Source organism: Lates calcarifer, linkage group LG12 (assembly GCF_001640805.2).
Source record: "Lates calcarifer isolate ASB-BC8 linkage group LG12, TLL_Latcal_v3, whole genome shotgun sequence".
Taxonomy (NCBI): Eukaryota; Metazoa; Chordata; class Actinopteri; family Centropomidae; genus Lates; species Lates calcarifer.
The window spans coordinates 10,710,009-10,730,501 of record NC_066844.1 but is presented as its reverse complement, the minus strand read 5'-3'; the positions used below and the strand labels follow the sequence as shown (position 1 = coordinate 10,730,501).

At 38.8% G+C, this 20,493-nt stretch overlaps 1 protein-coding gene across 2 annotated transcripts in view; it reads left to right on the top strand.

The window, feature by feature from the left end:
- klhdc8a (kelch domain containing 8A) overlaps positions 1–18,807 on the top strand; it is a 34,056-nt gene extending 15,249 nt beyond the window's left edge. Inside the window, exons 3-10 of one of the 2 annotated variants that reach the window (XR_001960107.2) lie at positions 1,680–2,125; positions 2,955–3,165; positions 5,081–5,245; positions 5,390–5,608; positions 13,716–13,817; positions 15,148–15,296; positions 17,263–17,336; positions 17,616–18,807. Coding sequence is in view for 1 of the 2 variants with exons in the window: in XM_018667619.2 (XP_018523135.1) it covers positions 1,961–2,125; positions 2,955–3,165; positions 5,081–5,245; positions 5,390–5,608; positions 13,716–13,817; positions 15,148–15,296; positions 17,616–17,669 (1,065 nt within the window). In the remaining variant the exon portion in view is untranslated. The remainder of the gene's footprint in view (positions 1–1,679; positions 2,126–2,954; positions 3,166–5,080; positions 5,246–5,389; positions 5,609–13,715; positions 13,818–15,147; positions 15,297–17,262; positions 17,337–17,615) is intronic. The other variant, XM_018667619.2, reaches the window with a different exon arrangement.
- The last annotated feature ends 1,686 nt before the right edge of the window (positions 18,808–20,493 follow it).

Genomic DNA, 20,493 nt, shown 5'->3' with positions numbered 1-20,493 from the left:
CTAAGTGAGAGGATAAGACCTTATGTTGCTCTGAGGCTGCATGATTCATTTGAATGAGACACATATAAACCAGACAGATTTTCGTTAAACAAATATGAGCAAACAAATTAACTTTCAGTGATACAAGAAGTGAATACTTATATGTCATAGGTTTTACATTGTCATACACTGAACCACTGACTTGTGTTGGACTTGAATAATGATAATGACGGTGATTTCCACCCATAATTGATGAATGAACGAAACCCATACTTTGGATGAGCTGCATGATAGTCCAGGCAGCAGGTGTATTTCACTAGATGACATTTTCCTCATATTTAACTTGCATCAGTTTATGTTACTTTATGATGCTTATATATAATTTACTTATTTGAGCTCTAAATTAAGTATTGCTAAACTAGTAGTAAACACCAATTACCCCAAACAACTAAAAAGTGTTCATACATGCATTTGTATTCCTGCCTATACTATTGTTTTCCTGATGAAGACTTTGCAGAGGAAGTATTCAGACTCTTTACAGTGTATAGTGAAAGTAAGTAGTATGTTGTACAGCTACATTCAAAATTTTACTTATTGTGTCATCTCTGTGACCTAGCAGTCTAAGATGCGTACCATTCACTAGCAACATCTCGGGTTCAGTGGCCCTCTTTTTGTTAATCTATTGTCATCTGTCAAAAAAGGAGCACTTATTGGTCACAAGCAGCTTTGTAATCACCATGTAATCATGCAATTAGAATTTCATATGGGAGAAATTCTTAAGGAACTGAATATATTATAGTTTTGATCATGTCATGGATTTTGATTTTTTTTCCCCCATAAATTCTCCTTGGAGATTCTTGGAAATTCTCCTCGGAGAATTTATGGGAGAATTTATTACTGTTTTTCTGTTTAATTGTGTGTATTTAGATAAATGCCCATCACGGGCTTTGTAAACTTGCCTAGGCTACAAATGATGTGGTATGTGGTGTTGGTCCATGCTATATACTTGCTTCCAAAATTAAAACATAATTTATCATATGTTTTGTATGTGCAATCAGCAAAACAACTAGTAACTGTAGCTGTCAGATAAGGTTGCAATTGATAATTATTTTCATTATTGAGTAACCTGCATTAATCTTCTTCATTAATAGATTAATTGTTGGTCTATAAAACTTCAGAAAACTGTAAAAAATGCCCATCACATTTTCCCCAAAGTTTTCACATTGCCTGTTTTGTCCAACAAATAATCCGAAACCCAATTTATTATAATATAAAATAGAGGAGAACAAGAGAAGCTGGGACAATGTGACATTTTTCAAAGTTTTGCTTTGAAAGATTATTTAAAAGATTAATTGATTATCAAAACAATTGCTCTTAAATTTTTCTTCTGATCAACTAATTTATTTATCTATTAACCACTGCAGCACTACAAATAGTTGTGGTGCAATATATTTGTGTTAAATGTAGTGAAGTAGCAATTTGAAGTAGCACAAAAACGTGAGAAGAAGAAGTGCAAATATCGGAATACCTAAGTACTTGAGTAAATGTGTAGCTTACTGTGGATGTCCACCCATTTAACTCAACAGAAAATGTACCCAAAGCTCTTCACTGAAGTTTTTTGAATTTAATTCACTTTTTCCAGGCTCTGCTCTGCTGTATATTGCACTGCTAAATTCATTTCCACCTTATATTTTCTCCAGGGCCTAGCGTGAGGCAGCAGACCATCCCCAGGGAAGAAGAGTTCAGCTTGGTCTTTAACTGATCCGACACTCCCACTGCTTACCTCCGCCTCACCCTTCCAATAAAGAACCTCCTCTTCACCCTGGGGCCCTGACTTAACATTCTTCCAGCTCTCTCACGCCTCCATCTTCTTCAGTTTCCCTTGATCAATCCACCCCCAAACCTTCCCGGACGCTAGGCCCTCCTCCTCCTCCCTGTTCTCTCCCCTCACTGGGTGAGTCTCTCCTGGGGCACTGAGGTCATGGCGGTACCTGCAGCCCACGAGTTTCACTGGCAGAACCTGGCACGACTGCCCAGCGGCCGAGTCTACCACACGCTTTCTGAGGTGGGGGGGCAGATGTACATGCTGGGGGGCTGTGACTCTGCAGGGAGGCCTTGCCCTGGCATGGAGCTCTATTCTCCTGAGGTACCAAGCAAATCCACCCTGGACACTTTAGCTGATGTTTAAGTTTTTCCCCAAGGATGAACAGACAGTATAAGACTGACAGAATACTGTTAAATTGATGTCAGTGCAACAATAAATTGGTTAAATGCTACTGTCCCACTGACAGAAGAAAGTTTAAGCTGCAGTTTGTATCTTTTTCAGTGGTTTAAACCACAATAGAACTAGAACAAATTCACACATACAGTCAAATGTGTACATTTTCTCCAGTGCAGTTAAAAGGTGTTATTAAGCTAGAATATTAAATCAATGATCTTCTTTATAAATCAGCAACAAACTACTATCTGTACTGTAGCTGCATTTCATTTTCCACCATATGAATGTATCATGATTTATTTAAATGGGTGAAGACACTGTCACACATCAGCTGCTTTAAATTGGAAATAAACCTGCTTTTTACTGAAGATAAAGGAAAACCCAGCACTGAGGTGCACCAAATAAAAGAAGAAAAACAAAAACCAAGGAAAAATTCTGCCTCTAAAACACAGAAAACTTCTGAAATGTTGCCTGACACTATTATGAAAGGTTCAGAAAGTTTTTGTTAGTTTTATGTATTTAGCCCCAGTGAAACATCTGTCCTAAAACATCTGTTCTGTCCTGTACACCATCAGCTTATAAAGTGTGTCACATGTATGATAAGGAATATGATCTGTACTTGGTAATGTAACCTAACACTATATTTTTAATAAAGATGTAACTGAACCATGAACAGATGTTTTGACTGCTGACCTGTCCTATGTGGGCCTGTATGTAACTGCTTTGCCTGAATGCAGCTCCCTGTCCTTGTTTGCAGGGGGATCGGTGGATAAGTTTGCCCCCAATGCCCACCGCTCGTGCTGGGGCAGCTGTGGCGGTTCTTGGAAAGCAGATCCTGGTGGTGGGAGGAGTTGGAGAGGACCAGAGCCCCCTGAAGGTGGTTGAGATGTACAACACAGAGGAAGGGAGATGGAGGAAGAGGAGTGCTCTGCGAGAGGCCCTGATGGGTGTATCCATCACTGTGAAAGGTATGGATGATATGAAGAACATATGAACTTTTAATACTAAACCCAGAGCTTATAAGTTGTGCCCTAATTGCACTAGTACTTTTACATATAGGCCTCTAGTGTCACAACAGTATGGTACAGTGTTGGAAGCAAAACTGGTGATAATGAAACCAAAAAGCTAAAAAGCTAAGTAATTCAAATGAATTAGCTGTTTGTGATAAATCTATAGCTGCAACTCAAGCATAGTAACACTTAAAAGATAGGTCTTCAGCTGTGACTTAAAACACCCAAGAGAGTTTGCTGAACAGACTCCCAGGGAGACTGCCCCATAACCTGGGACCCAAGAAAGCAAAGCCACAGTCCCCTTGTGTTTTCAGTCTTAAGGGAGGTACTATCAGGCCATGCTCAGAGAACCAGAGAGCCTAGCTGAGATATAAGGAATTAATAATTCATATACTCTGGAGCATTATTCAGGGCCTTATAATACTTTACATTCTTATGTGTAAATTTGAACACTAATATGGAGTAGTATTATTATTATTATTTACAATATTCCTCTGTTAAGTAGTGGATTTGGTGATTTTATCCAACTTTACATTAGTTTGAATTTATCATATATATTAACATACATGTTCTCTTGTAGCGGAAGTCAGGGTCATGTAACTCCCAGCTCAAAACATCTTCTACTACCCCACGTGAAAAGCCACAACCACTGATACTATTTAAAATCAGTTTAATACACTTAGCAAAGCAAAACTCATATATTCTTTCTTAAGATGTTCTGGAGCTGTCTCTTCAGCATGTTTGACAACAAAATTCAATATAATCAATAGGTACCTGTTTGTAGAGTGCAAAGAAAATGTCTTAGTTTAAGTTTATCCAGCAGTCTATATAAATAAACAGTCTTTTCAGAGAGCATCTTGTCAACCATGGATGAGTTTGTGTTCAGTGCAGTGGTGCATTTGTCAGTGTCTGTAGGAACACAGATAGATGCTGTATACACATAGACTTATTGGCTGCATAAAGCTTCATCGTGCTACTCTCTCCATCTCCCTGACCAGTCTTCGATCCTTGGCCCTTAGCTCGCAGTTTCATCCCCAAACTCATCCCCAGCAGCTGAAACAGAGACAAATAGTCTGACAAAATGATCGATTGGGCCAAATTAGAACAAATATGGTATTTTTAAATGGATAGTCAGTCACAGAATTTACTAAATTGTGCCATTTGTATTGACATTTGTAGGATCATTATTTTCCAGATATTAGATAATGAACCTTTTCTCCTTTCTTTTTTTTCTCCTAACCTATTATGAAAACTTTTTATCCATTTGTTATTTATGTAACGTAGATGTATTGAGGTTAGAATTTAAAATAAATGGTTGTATACTGAAAAAAGTGAAAAATTAATAAAGTAAAACTATAATGAAAATGCAGATTGTTTCCCTGCAGCTCCTTTCCTCCCCTCAATCTGATGATTAATGCTGTATTTTCTTTTCATTTAGCACTCTCACCCACTTCCATTCTTATGCTAGAGGTGTCATAGTAAAGTGCCAGACGTGGACTCGGCATTTTTATTCTGCTGCTGTGCTCCCTGTCCTCCCCACGTCTGTCACAGTATCTTGCCTCGTCACGAGCTAACTTCTCATCCAGCTCTGTGGCCTAGCAGATTTTTAACACTTCATAAAATAAAGTGCCAATGAGGTGTTTCCACCAGCTGGGATTCTTTCACAAGTTGATTATTGTTGAGCAAAGTGTTATTGTTTGAATAATTTTAGCCACATTTTCACAAAGGTTGTGATAGACAGATATTTCTCAGACTAAACTTACATCCATAAAATGCATTTGATGAAAACTGTGGCGTAACGATACTGCAATTTATGTATATATAAAAAGCCTGTGATTGAATCTTTGATTCTGTGTTTGGTGTGTGTGTGTAGATGGACGGGCTCTGGCTGTGGGGGGAATGGGTGCTGACCTCCTCCCTCGTAGCATCCTGCAGCAGTATGACCTTCGAAAGGATGTGTGGGCACTGCTTCCTCCCATGCCAACCCCACGCTACGATGCCAACATACATCTGCTGGGCAACAAACTCTATGTGGCAGGTACAGACTGAGCAGTGTCTATGTGTTTATGCTACAGCAGTTTTACATTGTCCGTTAGACAACAGAATTTTCTTTCATAGTTTCAGTACACACTCTGCAGGCAGATGAACAGCTATATGCTATTCTATTTACCTAATTTTTAAGGTGGCCGTCAGTGTAAGAGACCGGTGAAGGCCTTTGAAGTGTACGATGCAGAGATACGCTCTTGGACAACGCTACCCATGATGCCCTGTAAACGTTCATATGGTGGTGTGATATGGGACACAGCAGGGAGGCTGTGTCTGCTTGGAGGACTGCGTCAGGGAGGAGGACACCAGAGCTCCAAGTTCACCAAGAATGTCAACATTTTTGACACTAACCAAGGTACAGACAGGCACACACACACACACACACACACACACACAGTTTGGTCATATGAAATTTGTGTCAAAGCAGTCATATAAACTTTAACCTTGCTGAGCCAGAATTCATGAATTACAACACATACACATGCACATACAACACATACTCTGTTTCTCAGACCCTCTGAACTTCATTTAAAATTCTAAGTTTCTAAAGATGCCAAATATGTCAGTACTAATTGCACTGAAATGTGTATAGAACAATCCAGTTGGAACTGTGGTTTAAATATTTGACTTAGTATGAGTAGGATATCACTTCAGTGGAGAGTTGGAATAAGGACAAAATGTCGAGATGGGCTGAGGACTTTAAAGGCCTGTACATATAATGATGCTGCTTATATGCAGCTCTGTATCCAAACCTATAAATGTGTCAATTTGTTCACTTGTTGGAAGGGTGCAGTTTGCATATGCCAGAAAGGGTTTTCAAGAAATAGTTTTGTATTTTGGGAAACATGCATATTTGCTTTCTTTTGGAGAGGGGGATGAGAAGATTGATATCAGCCTCACATCTGTACATCAAGTACAAAGCTGGAGCCTGGAAGTGGTTATCTTTCTCATATGAACGCCAGAGAAGGTCTTGTTGCCTTGTCACACATGCAGTGCGGAGCAAGAAATAATCCATGTCAGACACGCTCTCACCCAGTAGAAATACTCCATTTGGTTTAGGATGGCACCTTAGTAGAACATGCTGGAGGCAGGATAGAAACATCATCAACACACCCTCTCACTCTCTGTGAATTCTCTGGACAATGACCGACTCTTTTCACACATCAGCTCAGTCAGACATTACACAGGCTTTGTACTAGGGAGCTGGCAGGGTAAAATCTGTTTAATGACCAGACCAACTGATTCAGACATTTCTCACATACAGCTCCCCAGGATGATGTCTAGATAAGTTCAGGGTTGCAGTGCATGTGTGAAAGCAGCACTAGCTCAGCATGATGAGTGGAGGAAGGAGTAAACAGCTAGCCTAGCTAGCTATTTTTCTTGATTAGCACAGTCTAACTCATACAGAAGCAGAAATGTAAAAACAATAATCATAATTGTGATCTTAGGGGTAGTTGTGCTGAAACTATATCTTAATGAGCAGTTTATAGTTGGCATTGTATTTTTGTGCAGTGCTGATTAACAGATATGGTTGGCTAAAACAGAAGGTATCAAACATGGGAACCTTACTGTGGCAACAAGGCTTTGGAGGGCATCACACAGTCACTGTGCTTGCGTGTACATTAATCCCCATAAACTACACATTTTCACATTTACACATGCACATGCAGTTTAAACATCTGTCACACACAACACTGAAGGCAAACTACACCAATTTTACACATCAGTGTGCAAAAATGAAAAAGATTTCAGGGTGTAGAGTTAGAGTCCTGCAACATTACATGAGTGAAATGCTAAATCAGTGGTGTCTTTTATTAAGCAGTCAGATTTAGAGCTAGTTAGTTAGGCAAGCTGTTTCTCATTGCCTCCAGTCTTTTATGCTAAGCTATGCTAAATACTTCCTTAACTTCAGCTCTGTACATAAACACACACTGACCTGAGAATGATATTGAGCTTCTTATCGCACTCTCATATATGATAATATTCATATTTCCCTAAAGTCTGAACTATTCCTTTAACAACTTTTACATAATAAAAGACTAGCAAGTCTGCGCTTATATGGGTGCCCCCATAGCCAAATGGTTTGGGGCCTGTACCACATGGGCCTGAGTAACTGGTCCCCGGATCAACTCCTGGGTCTGGCTAGACCCTTACTGCATGTTGTTCCCCTACTCTCTCTCCCTGTTTCCTGTCTCTCTTCACTGTCTTGTCCAAATAAAGGCAAAAAGGCCCCCAGAAAATAAATAAAAATGAAGAGATTATAATTAGACAACACAGATTATGGGTATACCCCAGACATGTTTTATTTTTTGGTATCAGTGAATGTGTCATCATCTCCTTTTCCACTGACAGCATCCATCTTCATTTTGACTCTACTAAAGCAGACATTAACATTAGCCTCACCATGAGTATAAATGGTTTTCTACTCTAACAGGCTTGTTCCTTTCTTAATTCTGCACACACACTGTATCCCACAACACAGCGAGATGACTTATCCCTCTGTCCGACAAAGACACCCCAGAGTAACAGATGAACAAATTGAGGAGGGACCGGAAGGAGAAATGGGAGAGCAAAAATCGATAAGTCATTTTAGACAGCTGGATCTGCGGTCACACATCGGGATCAGTCGGATGAAAGCCAAATAAAGCAAGAGTGATAATGTAAATCTATGATAATGGGGAGAAAGTTTGCCTTGTGTGTGTGTGAGTAAAAGAGAGATAAAGGAAGAAAGAAGCAGGGAAAAACACCAACACACACAAACATAAGCGTTCATGTGCATATACTAATGCATATCCACACTCACATGCACACACACATACAGAGAAGACAGCCGTACCCCGTTTCTCCAATCTAATTTTGGTGGAGATGAGATAGGAGATGAGCTGCGGAGGGAGGGCTGGGGATGAGGAGCGCTTTAAATTACAAGATCCAGAAACAGATTGCTTTATTATCCATCTGCACCAATATCTCCCCACACACACCCACACACACACACACACACACACACACACACACACACACACAGTCATGCAATCTGCTGTCACACAGTGATATTCTATTACTGTTCCATTGCATATCATCACCAGTATTGACATGCATGCTTGCTTGTTTTGGCATTGCTGACAAGCTGCAACAAGTGCAACAAAAAATACACAGAATGAAGTTATGAAAAAAAAAGAATATGAAGAATGGAGGCAGGAAACTCAGAGGCAGATATCACTAAATTCAGTTGCACTGTTCCAGCCCCAAAACAGTCCCTGCTCTGGGGAAAGTGTTTTCCAATGGCCCAGGAACTATCTGGCTGGACTACATTGGTTAGACACAAGCTTCAAGGCTGCTACAATTTGTGTACAGCTTTACTCATACAGTAAACAAGCACTGGATGGTGATAAAATATATTTTGAATTGACATTAAAAACATTTTGATTGGGGTCTAAATAGTAAGATAAAGAATGGCAAGTGAATGAGCAAGAGATTGTGATCTTGAGAAGTAGTAATTGAACAAGAGAAGCAAAACTCGGTTTGATATTTTAGTTACTTCAGTTATGAAAGTACAAATTAAGTGCAGAGGTTTGGTTATTACAGTATTTTTAGTAATGTGTTAATGTTATAGTCACATTCAGTTTTGATTCTTGTTACTATGATGAATAATATATTTCCATCTTTATTGTCTGCGGTCTTCTCAGACTGCAACAACCTTCGCTAGTAAGATGGGGCATCCTTTGTATCGCCTGTGAGACAAAAACTCTGGGCAAAAACGTCTACAAAGCACTTGCTCCTGGTTCTAAATTAATTGCCGAGTGCGCAATAATAATTGAAGGTGTGAGGGTCAGCTGGGCGTAACTTTTTAACAACTCCTACATCCTCCCCCCTCTGGTTGATGTTGAGGTTCTCTGACAGGCCTGCATTGGGTTCCAAATTAGCTGGACCCATCATAAAAGGCAGCTAAGCTAGTCAGATGCTAGGTGACAGAATAGCAGCCCTAATGACTGTGTTTTTGTTTTGTGAAAATTGCATCTCAGCACATTTGTTATTTAATCTGTTGTCAGACTAATTTGCCTCATCTTCATGATTCTTTAGCTATACTCTGGAAACAAGTAGGGATGCACAAAGGAATCTTTTGGCTCCTGATTTAGTTACTGAGTTGAGTTCCTAGGGCTCCTTAGTACCTGGAACAGTTTGGTTGAAAAGGGGTCGTGTTTTCTGTGATTTGAGTGATCCAACAATTTAAAATTGAAGTTGCTTTTCTCAACTACAGTAACGAATTCTGCTGCTGTTACTGCTTCTTACAAAGAAACACTCTTCATCAGTCCCTCATGTCTGAGCAAGTAGAACTCAGGCAACACTAACAATAACCACAAATGTTGCAGCCCTCCTGGGGCCAACTAGTAACAAACATACTCCTGAATTGTATATTTGATTTGTGTCATGGTTGAGATGGTACAGACTGCCCAAAAGACAAAAAAGCAGATGGAATGAAGCAGAAATGAGAATAAAGTGAATGTAATTATTAAGAATGCCACAAGATAGTGGTGAAATTCTGTCCAAAAGGATCATCTGTGTGGTCAGCAGTGTATGAGATTGCACATGTGACAGACAGAAACCATCAAAGACAGAAAGCCAATCATCATACTTTTCTAGTTTTAATCATGAGGGAAAATTAGAGAGGAGAGCTGTGGACCAAATTACCACCACACAGACTACAAAGCCCTGTCTTCAGAGGATCGCCTCATCTCCTTCTTTCTATTGTCACTCCCCCTCTCTGTCTGTATTCTCTCTTTCTGTATTTTCTCTGCCTCTCCGTCTCTTTATTCTCCTCTGCCGTCTCCCACCAGAGTAGAATAATGCATGCTGGTGTTTTCCCTGCATCCTACAAAGAAAATCTTGGCGCAGAGTCTCGTGTAATCCCTCCAAAGCAAATACGAATCAGGCCGGCAGTTGCGGCTCAGTCTCAAAGGGCTGAACCATAAGTCTGTAGCGTGATGTGTTGACACAACTGCAATTTAAAGAAGAAAATCCAGCCTGTAACACTGTAAGCACTGTTTTAAAAAGAATTACTAGTGTTGTATTCTGCTTTCACTTTTGTCAGTTGATTTTGTAATTTATTTTCTGTTGGTTGATAAATAGAAAAAAATAGATGACTTTGCAATATGTTTGCAACATCCAATACAAAGTGAACTAGAAGAAAGAATATACTGTTGGTGTCAGATTTTGATCCATCCATCATTCATTTCCCAAAAATCATTAACAAACAAATGCACTGCAGTGAAGGAAACATTTCTAATTTCTCAACAGTAACCTCAGCTAACCAGAATGCAGTGCAATCACAGGACATGCTGTGTCCCAACCAAGGGTTTCAGTTTTCATTTTGAACACCTTTATTTGTTACTCTTTGAATGTTTAAATATGCTAATGACTCTGTGAAGCTGTACTTGGGCACAGTGGTGCTTTGAGCTAAATGCAAAGGCCAGCATGCTAACATGCTCACAATGCCAATGCTAACATGCTGATGATATAACAGACATAATATTTACCAGCTTAGCATGCTAAAATTTGCAAAGTAGCTCTAAACACAAAGGATGGGACTGTTGCAGTTACAATACAATGCTACAATGTTACACTACAATTCAATGCTCTATCAAAGAGCAGCACTATCCATATTTCCTGGTAATCAAAGTTCTTAACAAGCAAAGAGGATATACACATTTTCATGGTGCAACCTAGTTTAGTAAATCATCAATTTGATTAAGAACTTAGGAAGGACATTACACACAAACTTAAAAAAAAGATTTGCAGATTTGTTGTGTGACCCAGTCCAAGGGAGTGGCTGGCACCTTCTTGAAGGGCATTTGGGGAAATACAGGGACGTTTCAATATCTTGCATAAAGAGACTATGTATAAAATGTGTGTGTTTTTCTCTGTAAAACCATTTATTTAGCAAAAGAAGCCAGACTTCTCACATGATTATTGTTATCTTAAGACAAGCAGCTGAACAAGAACTGTGTCTAAAATATAGATAGTCTAAAACTGAACAGTCTAAAATTTTGATTTGAATCAAACTTTGACTCTGGGCTACAATTTGATGCTTTCAGCACTTGACAGTTTCAGTGCTTAAGGTTTGATAGCCTGTTCTTAACCACAAACTGGTAGAATTTATTGGACCTCACAGACTGAAGAAACACAGCAGTGAAATACCCAGAGAGGATTTTCCTCTGAGGAGAGAACAGAGCAGAGTGGACAACCAGCTGTGATCTGTACTGTGTTCTTTTCACTGTATCTTAACCTTGCTGGAAAGGAAAACACAGCTCTTTATCACACACTGCTTCAACATGCAGTAAGGCTCACCATCTGGCTACTTATCTTGCTCTTGCTCCACCTCTATTTATTTCTCTCAACCTTGTTGTCTCTAGAAAATAAATGAGAAAAAAGGAAAGAGAATGAAAAGAGAATAAGAAAACGTAAGAGTGAGAGAATGAGGGAGAAGAGGCAGAGAAAGAAAATCAAGAGAAAATAGTATAAGAAATAAGAGAAAGAAAGAGATCCAGAAAAATAAAGTGGACAAGAGGATAGACAAAGATAGAAAGTGAGACATTTTTTAATACTTTTTTCTCTCTTGTTCTGTCTCTATCTTTCTTTCTAATTCTCTCACCCTCCCTCGCTCCCTAATGAAGTTATCTTTCTTCCTCTGTCACGATTCTCTCCAGTCTGGGTTTCCCCTCAAATAAACAAGACTTGGCAGCAACAAAACCTAGAAGAAAAATAAAACTGCAGGTGAATCTGCTGGGGAAAGACAGACATTATTTTAATGGCTACGTTTTAATTTCCTCCACTCTCAAGTACACTTTTTATCATCTGCCACAGCATTGAGTGTACAAGAAGTGTCACCTCTGCACTGCATTAGGTTTGTAGAAAATAGTCTGAAAATTGTCAGTGTTAAGTGTCAGCTAATTAGGGAGATTAAATTAAGCGGCTTGACTGATTTGTTCATGTGTTGTTTGGGATTAAAGCAGCCGGTGGCTGTTTCAGTGGTAGATAAGAAAGAGCACTTACTCACCACTGCACCTGTGTTCAGTTCCCAGCAGCAGTGGAGCTTCCATTTTGGTAGTAGCAATGTTTTGGGTGGGAAGTAGTTGAGGGATCACGTATGCCTCACTGTACTGGCAGCTCCTACTGGTTGGTTGGGATATCTGTACAGAGAGGTGGGATCTGTTTGAAGAGTGTGCACAACTGTGTGTGAACAGGTACTCAAACCTAAAACATAAGCATAATCTCCTAAGTTTAAAAAGAAATCTCCTGCTCTTTATATTGGTCAGCCGACAGCTAAATGGAGGTCACAGTTTGTGTGAACTGAACAGACCATCTTAGCAGCACTAATGGGCCACTCAGCTTTAATGTGAGTTCCCAGCAACTCGGTGTTGTGTCATACAGTGATCAAGGGCCACTCTTCCTGGGACTGTCAGAACTTTATTGCAAAACACCACAAAACCTCTGGGTCCTGTGTGCTCTGTGTGCCTGTTTAACATCACAAACAGCTACAGAATGCTCCATATCTTTGTCACAACAGTACATTATAGCACTGCAAGCTGCCAGTAGCCCAACAAACTTCTCTCCTAATTAACAGATTTATAAATAGATAAATAAAACTTGCAAAAAAATGCACTTTAAACATTTAAAGTAACTAAATGTCACATACATAGCAAAAACAGAAGGTAAGCAGTTCAAATACAAAAGTTAAGTTTAGGAAGCCTAGGAAAAGTAGGAACTGAAATACTGAAAGTGTACCTTTCAAAATAAAAGTCTTCCCTACATAAATACATAGCATTTCACAGAAATATATATTAACCTCTTCTTTATTTAGTGCAACAACCCACAGACTATTACACATACAGATTGACTATAACCACTTAACCTGATGTGAAGGTTCTCAGATGAACTGTTGCTTGCAGGTGGCCTGCTGAATTGTAATGCTGTTATGCAAACTAAATAAGAAGCAGGCCCAGAAACAGCTGTTTGAAGTGATCCTGTTATCATTAGTGTCAGTGTTAGTCTCCCATCATTCATCGATTCAAATTTTTCATTACATTTCAGACATAAAAAGTCTGTGCCAGCATTCTAACAAAAGTATCTTCACTTTCTCTTTCTAGTAGTAGTCTGACCCTGACTCCAGCCTTCATGTCCCCTCTCTGTCTATGTTTGTAGTCTGTGTTTGTTATAACCTTTGTGTGTCCTTGCTGTATGGGTGTGTGTGTGTGTGTGTATGTACAGTACATGTCCCGACTGCAGCTGCCTTGTGGATGACCTGTTTGTGCAGGTCACTCTCTGAAAACAAGCTCAGCAGCATCCTGCCCAGCTGAAGGTGGACTACAGTGTCACTGGACTTCACCTCAGCTACTTTATAAGCTTGTGCGCACACAATCTCGCACATTTGCTCACTCCAGCTCTTGTTTCTCCTTATTCTGTAGGTGCCTGGTTGAAGTCGGAAGAGACAGTGGCGCTGAAAACAAAGAGAGCTGACTTTGCTGCTGCCTTCCTGCGTGGCCGGATGGTAGTAGCAGGGGGACTTGGTAAGAGTGATGAATGCTAAACTAAAACTTCTGCTGCTCAAACATGTTTGTGCTGCATTCATAGATTAAATCACGAAGAAGTGTCCATATGGCTTGTTTGAAGCAGCCAAGACCTCATAGCTGCAGGTTTCTGTACACTGTGGTTGCTTCCTGTCAGCTGTTTCAGCTGTTAGAATAACACCTTTATGGGTTGTGTTATTTCATTCCATCTCTTGGTTGTGCTAGGCTACAGAGTCATATTATATAAAGAGTACTGTGTCTGAATCAACCCCCAGGCTGTCGCAAAGCAGAGGAGAGATTCCTTTACTGCTCCAGGGCAGAGTGGTAGCAAACTTCAGGGTTAATTCTTGCCATTATACCTGGCTGCTGGTAAACAAAAGACAGGAATTCTGTTTTACGAGCTGTAGCATTTATTTTCTGACAACTGAACAATTACTCCTAGTGACTCCGCTCAACCGTCTTTCTCTCCTGCACATTCGCCACACCAAGCAGTTCCAAAGAAGTATTTACATTTAGCTTCATTTTTGTCTGTATTCCGCTGACTGAGACCAAAGTGGGCCCACTTGACCAACATGGCATCTTTTCCTGGACCAGCTCTTTCTCATCTGCACCAGTCCCCAGCTGCATTTCTCCAACAATTTTGAGTCATTTTCTCTTTTCGAGTTACATTGGACACACATGGTTAATTACATCACTTCAACTGCTAAGTGGAAGCCTTTTAGACTTATGACATCAACCCACACAGCAAACTCTGTGGGTTTATTTCATAACACCTATATGGTTAAATTTGTTGTTGTACTTTCAAGGGGTAGGTGACAGCCTCCATGAAGGAATTAATTTATCAAAATGCAAATGTGTGCAAGTAAAGTTAGGTCATTTAAAGAGTTGGAATGTCAGTTTTAGTAACTTTTCAAGGAACTGGCCAACCCTACTCTAGAAAACGAAGAAGAAATCCAGAATGTGGCATTTGTCAGACACATGATATTAAAATGAAGGGAAGATGATGCTTTTTGAATTTACATGTGGCAGAGGAATTGTCTTTATATTTTTATATGTAAAGATGTGGGCTTGTGAACTTATGGTAGCCTTATTTATCCATATGCTTTTCTGCACAGCAAACAGGTAAGCTGTTTAAATGACTGGCTGCAGTATTCAGAGCTGAATTCTGATGTAAATGTAGATCTGAGATGAATGATGTGAGATTTACAGAATGTATGAGAATAATCCTGTATGCCAGCCAATATAGTATAACATGAAGGAATCATTTTAGGCTTTGATACATCCAGTGTGACTGTGTGTGTTTATGTGTCCTCCATTTTCCACGCTTCAGGTCATGAGCCCTCAGCACTGGACACAGTGGAGGCCTTTCATCCTCAAAGGAGGAAGTGGGAGAAGTTGGCTCCTATGACCTTCCCCCGATGCTCCGCCTCCTCCATTGTCATCAGAGACCGCCTCCTGGTGGTGGGAGGAGTCAACCAGGTACAGTTAGGCTCAATTTAACTGTTACATACAGTGTTTACAGTCAAATAGAACATAATCATAGTAACTCAACAGTTGAACGAACCAGTATCCGTGGTAGCAGATGCTTACTGTTAAAAAAGACAAGTAAATCCCACAGTGTGCTTGTTTATTTATACCCCACCTTTAATGTGGAGTGCCCTCTACAGCTGCTGAGTGTACTTTCATGTGGAGGGACACGCTGTAGTGAGGATCTAGTGAGCAGGGATGTGTTTAAAAAAGGTTCTCAGCTGTCTGTCTACCTACTCATTGCATGTCTGTCCATCAGGATCACACCTACGCAGATCTGTCCCCACTATATACACTGCACATGACAGTGTTGGAAAGTAATTTCCCACTTTTCCCAGGAATGAGCAGTGTTATGAAATACTTGCCAATTTTCTCTGCAAGAATGACTGAAAGTAACCTCTCTACTACACAATGAGTAGTATTCAAATGTGGAGGTTTTACATATAATGTAATTAAAGAGAATTAATCAGTGAAATATGCATTTAGTATCACATTAAATCCTTCTCCTGCTGTAACTCTGTCTTTTTAGGGAGTCCAAGTCACTCTGGGATTCTATATCTATATATATTCTCCAAGCTGTAGATCAGTCACAGTCAAGCCTCCCCTATGTTGTCTGATATGTAACAAAACAATTCTTGCTGGAATCAAGGCAAATGTACCTTGTTTATCAGTATGGATTACAAAGGATAAATTATAAAAGAAAAGTATCAAAAAGAAAGTGATTGCTGTGCAGAATTTGAGCCAGTTTATTGTCATCTTGTATTAAGAAAATTGTTCAGTATAACATGGTACGATATGTTGACCCAACATAAGATAGGACACACACAGTGACATTAATGTAAAAAACCTGAAACTAGGCTCTGTCAGAGCTGTCACACTGTCAGAGCCACAATGTCAGAGGTTTCAGTCCGGTAGTTCCTGTCCAACCTGCACCTCATGTTGGCAAGACGAGCCACAGCAGCAGCAGTTAAGAAATGCAGATATAGAAATGCAGGTTTATGCATCTAGAATACAATTAGAAGAAGTTTAGTAGTTTAATGGCTATGCTCTCCTCAGGAGATTGCATTTGCTCAGCTGGCAAGAAACTGCAGATGTTAAAACTTTTTGGGGTGCTCAGAATCACTGTGTGATACTGTCCAAAGCTGTAAAATAAACAAGTAAGTGGACTTTGATTTGAAGTTTGATTTGTCAACTGTTGTTACCAAGGTCAAGAATGAGCAAAGTCAAGATGGACATATCTTTTGTTTGTTTAAAAGAATTTCACGAGAATTTCAAGAAGTTCACTCTAAACAGGCTACTACAGACAATTAATACTTTGTCTGATGTCATTTGTTTCATTGTCGAGTGTCTGAAATAGCTTGAAATAAGTAAATAAATATAATTTGATAAAAAATAATTAGAATAAAATATACACAATTAACAAATTTACAAGCTCAGAGTGAATTGTATTGCTTTAAGTTTATTTAAAACCCCAAACACCTGATTGCAGATATTGATTATTCCCAATAGCATCAAATATTTATGACTAAATTAGTGACATGCTCAGTTCAAGTTTGAAAAAAATCTTAGATAGCATCTGTTGTTTAAGAGTTTAACACATAAAAGATTCAGCTAATCTGCTGCATCAAGACTGGAAACATCACACAACTAATGATTGATTCATTTAATTCATTGTTGCTAAATCCTGACTGGTGGACAGAAGTGACATCAGCTTTTTTTTAACTAAGCTCTGCCCACCTCCAACCAGTCAAAACAGAACAGACTAAAAACACAAATAATTCACTTAGGCAGGGTCAGGATCCTATCTGTTACAGTCAGAACCTGGTGAGAATGTTAAACCTAAAAATTGCAGCCACAAAAAACAAAATTTAACCTGCAACATTTAATATACAGCACCTACCTCTGTCCTTGCCTTAAGGTGCCATTAAAATGAATGAACATGATCTGTGCATAACTCAACAGCTCCCCCTGGTGGAGAATTCAGCCCACTGGGTATGTACAGATTATATGTATTTTAAGTCAAATCTATAGAATAAGGTGTTTAGTATCTAATATGGACAGTATTGGATATTATTGATATTGGTTTTAGTATGTTAGTCCTTTGGATAGGTTAGTTTCTCCAGTAAGTTAATTGGTTATGTTTGGTCAAACTGTTGAAAGGGATTATGTAAACAATTATATTTTTCTTTTATGTAAGGTATTAGTATTGAATCCAGTGTCAGAATGGAAATATTTCTAGCTTTTGACTTTTCTTTTTCTCTCCACCCATAGGTTCCCAGCTCAGCCCATGAGATCCTCTATGTAAAAGAAGAAGAGTATCTGTAGCCTGTAGTGACTGACACCAGATGAGCACATCAGATCAGATTCCACCTCCTCTTCTCTGTACAACAATCCTGAATCAGACTGTAGTGCAATATGTAGGAAGCATTGAAAACACTGACAGAGATCCTGACTTTGCCATGTCATGTAACAGATAACACTGCCCCCTGCTGGGCTGTACTGACACTGAGACCCACATGCAAAGACAAAGATGCACAATGGAGGAGCTGGCTCTCTCTTTATACCAAGTTATGTTTCTTGATACTTTTAGTATGTAAGACTTATGCATTGTACGTTGTAGTGCATACTTGGAAAAGAGGATATTTTGTAGCTATTATGTCTAGTAATGTAGACAGAATATAAATGGTGGACCCCCACAGGAGATTTATATGTAGTTTGATAACATGACATGCAATATAACATAGCAACAACAGTAATTAAAAATGGGGAATGTTTGCTAGTAAAGTGTATTGTAACAAAATTTACACTGAAGCAATTAACACTAAGTGTGATTTGACTTTATCATCAATAATTTCTAGTGTAATGTATTGTCGTAATTACACTGAGAATGCTGTAGTATCACTCTTCTGTGCTGTAACAGTGCACATTTGTGATTATTATCATAGATCTGTTTCAATACATTACATATATGAAAAGAAAAGTATTAGATGACAATATGTGTTTGTTTGATTGTGTGATTACTTGCGTGAGTGCTGGTGTAGGCAAAGCAGAAGGTTTTGTTTGATTCTGACAGAGTGTACACATTTTATTCCTAAAGCAATACAATTACTCTTTTTTTTTCAATGTTTCATTTGTGCAACATGTGTTATGTAGTAATAATCATCACTTAATAACATTTCACTCAGGTTGTGATGTTACAGATTTGTTTTTGTGACTTCAAAGTTATTCTACTAACTGGTATTATGTCTGCTGTCATCATAGCCAACACCTAACATCTTGTCTCTTTGGCTCAGATGAATAAGCTGTGGAATATTTTCATTGTGTAAAGAGTTTTTCTTCAGATAATTTTATTTTATCCTACAATATGATCAAGTTTTGTCCAACACCCATTCATGTTATGTAATATGGATATGAGTCATAGTCATATTCAGTGGAATAAATGGGATCTGAGGCTTGTATTGCACTTTTTTTGCACTAGATGGCAGTGATTACACACATGAACCTACACATGAGCCTGTGAGACTTTCACTGATTCATTAGTCTGATGTTCTCCAGAGTGAAGCACTACAAACTGACAGCATGTTATTACATATGCAGGTATATTATCAAGTTCCCCCTGACATTCTTCTGGGCTCATCAGTTGATTTCCTTTTTTGAATGATGTTTATATAGAAATGACTTTCACTTTCTCAAGCCAAACTTTCAGTTTTCATAAACCAAACCAAGATAGAGATTTTTTTTTCTCTAAAAATTGTGGCTAATTTTTGTGTCTTTACGGGAGCTGCAGCCAGTACTAGATAACAGATATTAAATTGTGTATGGTTACACAAACAAATTCATCTCTAAACAGTAATTTTACTGGTTTCCAGCAAAGTTGTCCCATTTACCAGTACATGTACGAAGAAATATTCAACATAGAAACTGAACTAGTTTCATAGTCAGAGACCAAGAATCTTTGAACTCATCTGAAGAATAAAATCTGAATCTGATCTGTAAATTGAAAACCTGTCTATAGGAGAAGAGTTTTATTTTGAAACTCCAGATATGCAATTTGCTGAGCCATACCTATTTCAGCAATGGATATCTGGCATTGCTTAAAAGCTTCTTGTTAAAGTTAATAGACACTAAAGGGTCCTTGACCATCATATGTGATTCATACTCAATTAATGTAATAAAGCAAAAACGGCTGCACTCAGAATGTTACGGTAAAGTTGGTAAGACTGTTAAGGTAATGCTTATTCACTGCTTACTCCACATCTGCACGGATTTCTTCTGTAAGGCTTTTCCTGCTGCTCACTCAGGATTGAATTTTGCTCTATAAATGACTCACACCCACACACACACACACACACACACACACACACACACATACCCATTTTAGACATCATCCAGTCTAAAATGGGCTGATTGCATTCAAGTGAGGCCTTCTGCGTGTTTGTGACCGCTCTCTGTGGCCACTGTATTCCTCTCTGTGTTTTTTCCACATTAACTTGTCAAACTAATTTCCCTGACAAAGCAGCAGAGAGACACAGAGGGGGCAGTCATTAACCTATACTAGCAACTCCTGCTTAACCATTTAGGTAACAAGAATATGAACTATAAGACTGATGAAAATGAATTTGTCTTTACTCTTTCCTTCTGCCCAAAAATGGTATCTGTAATGGGAAAGATGACATTTCAGTGGTGATGTCTATAATCATATATGCAAATGTGCTGCCACACTGTTTGTTTCATTGCACCCGATAAAAATTATACCGTGAAGTAACTGAAGTATTCAAGTTACTTACTCAAAATATCAATAATTAGGGTTAACTCCCAAAGCTCATTTTCTAATTACTTTTATCCTTTGAAGTGCAAAATTCTGTATTAAAGGTTACTAGTCTGACAAATACCAACCAGTCACTATTGTGTATTGGTTATTATTATTAGTTACTGTGTATTGGCAGAATACCATTTTGTGTTTACTTGGACACTTCAGCCCCTACATACTGCATTCTCTTAATGTCAGTTATCTTTTACCCAGTGGTGTGACAGGGCTCGCACAGAGGATTTTAAAAGAAAGAATTGAAATAGCGTTGTGAAGTGTTGTGAATCAATTCTAATCTTTTTCTGGATGTTTGCTAATGGGTCACATTTGATCTGAGCACAA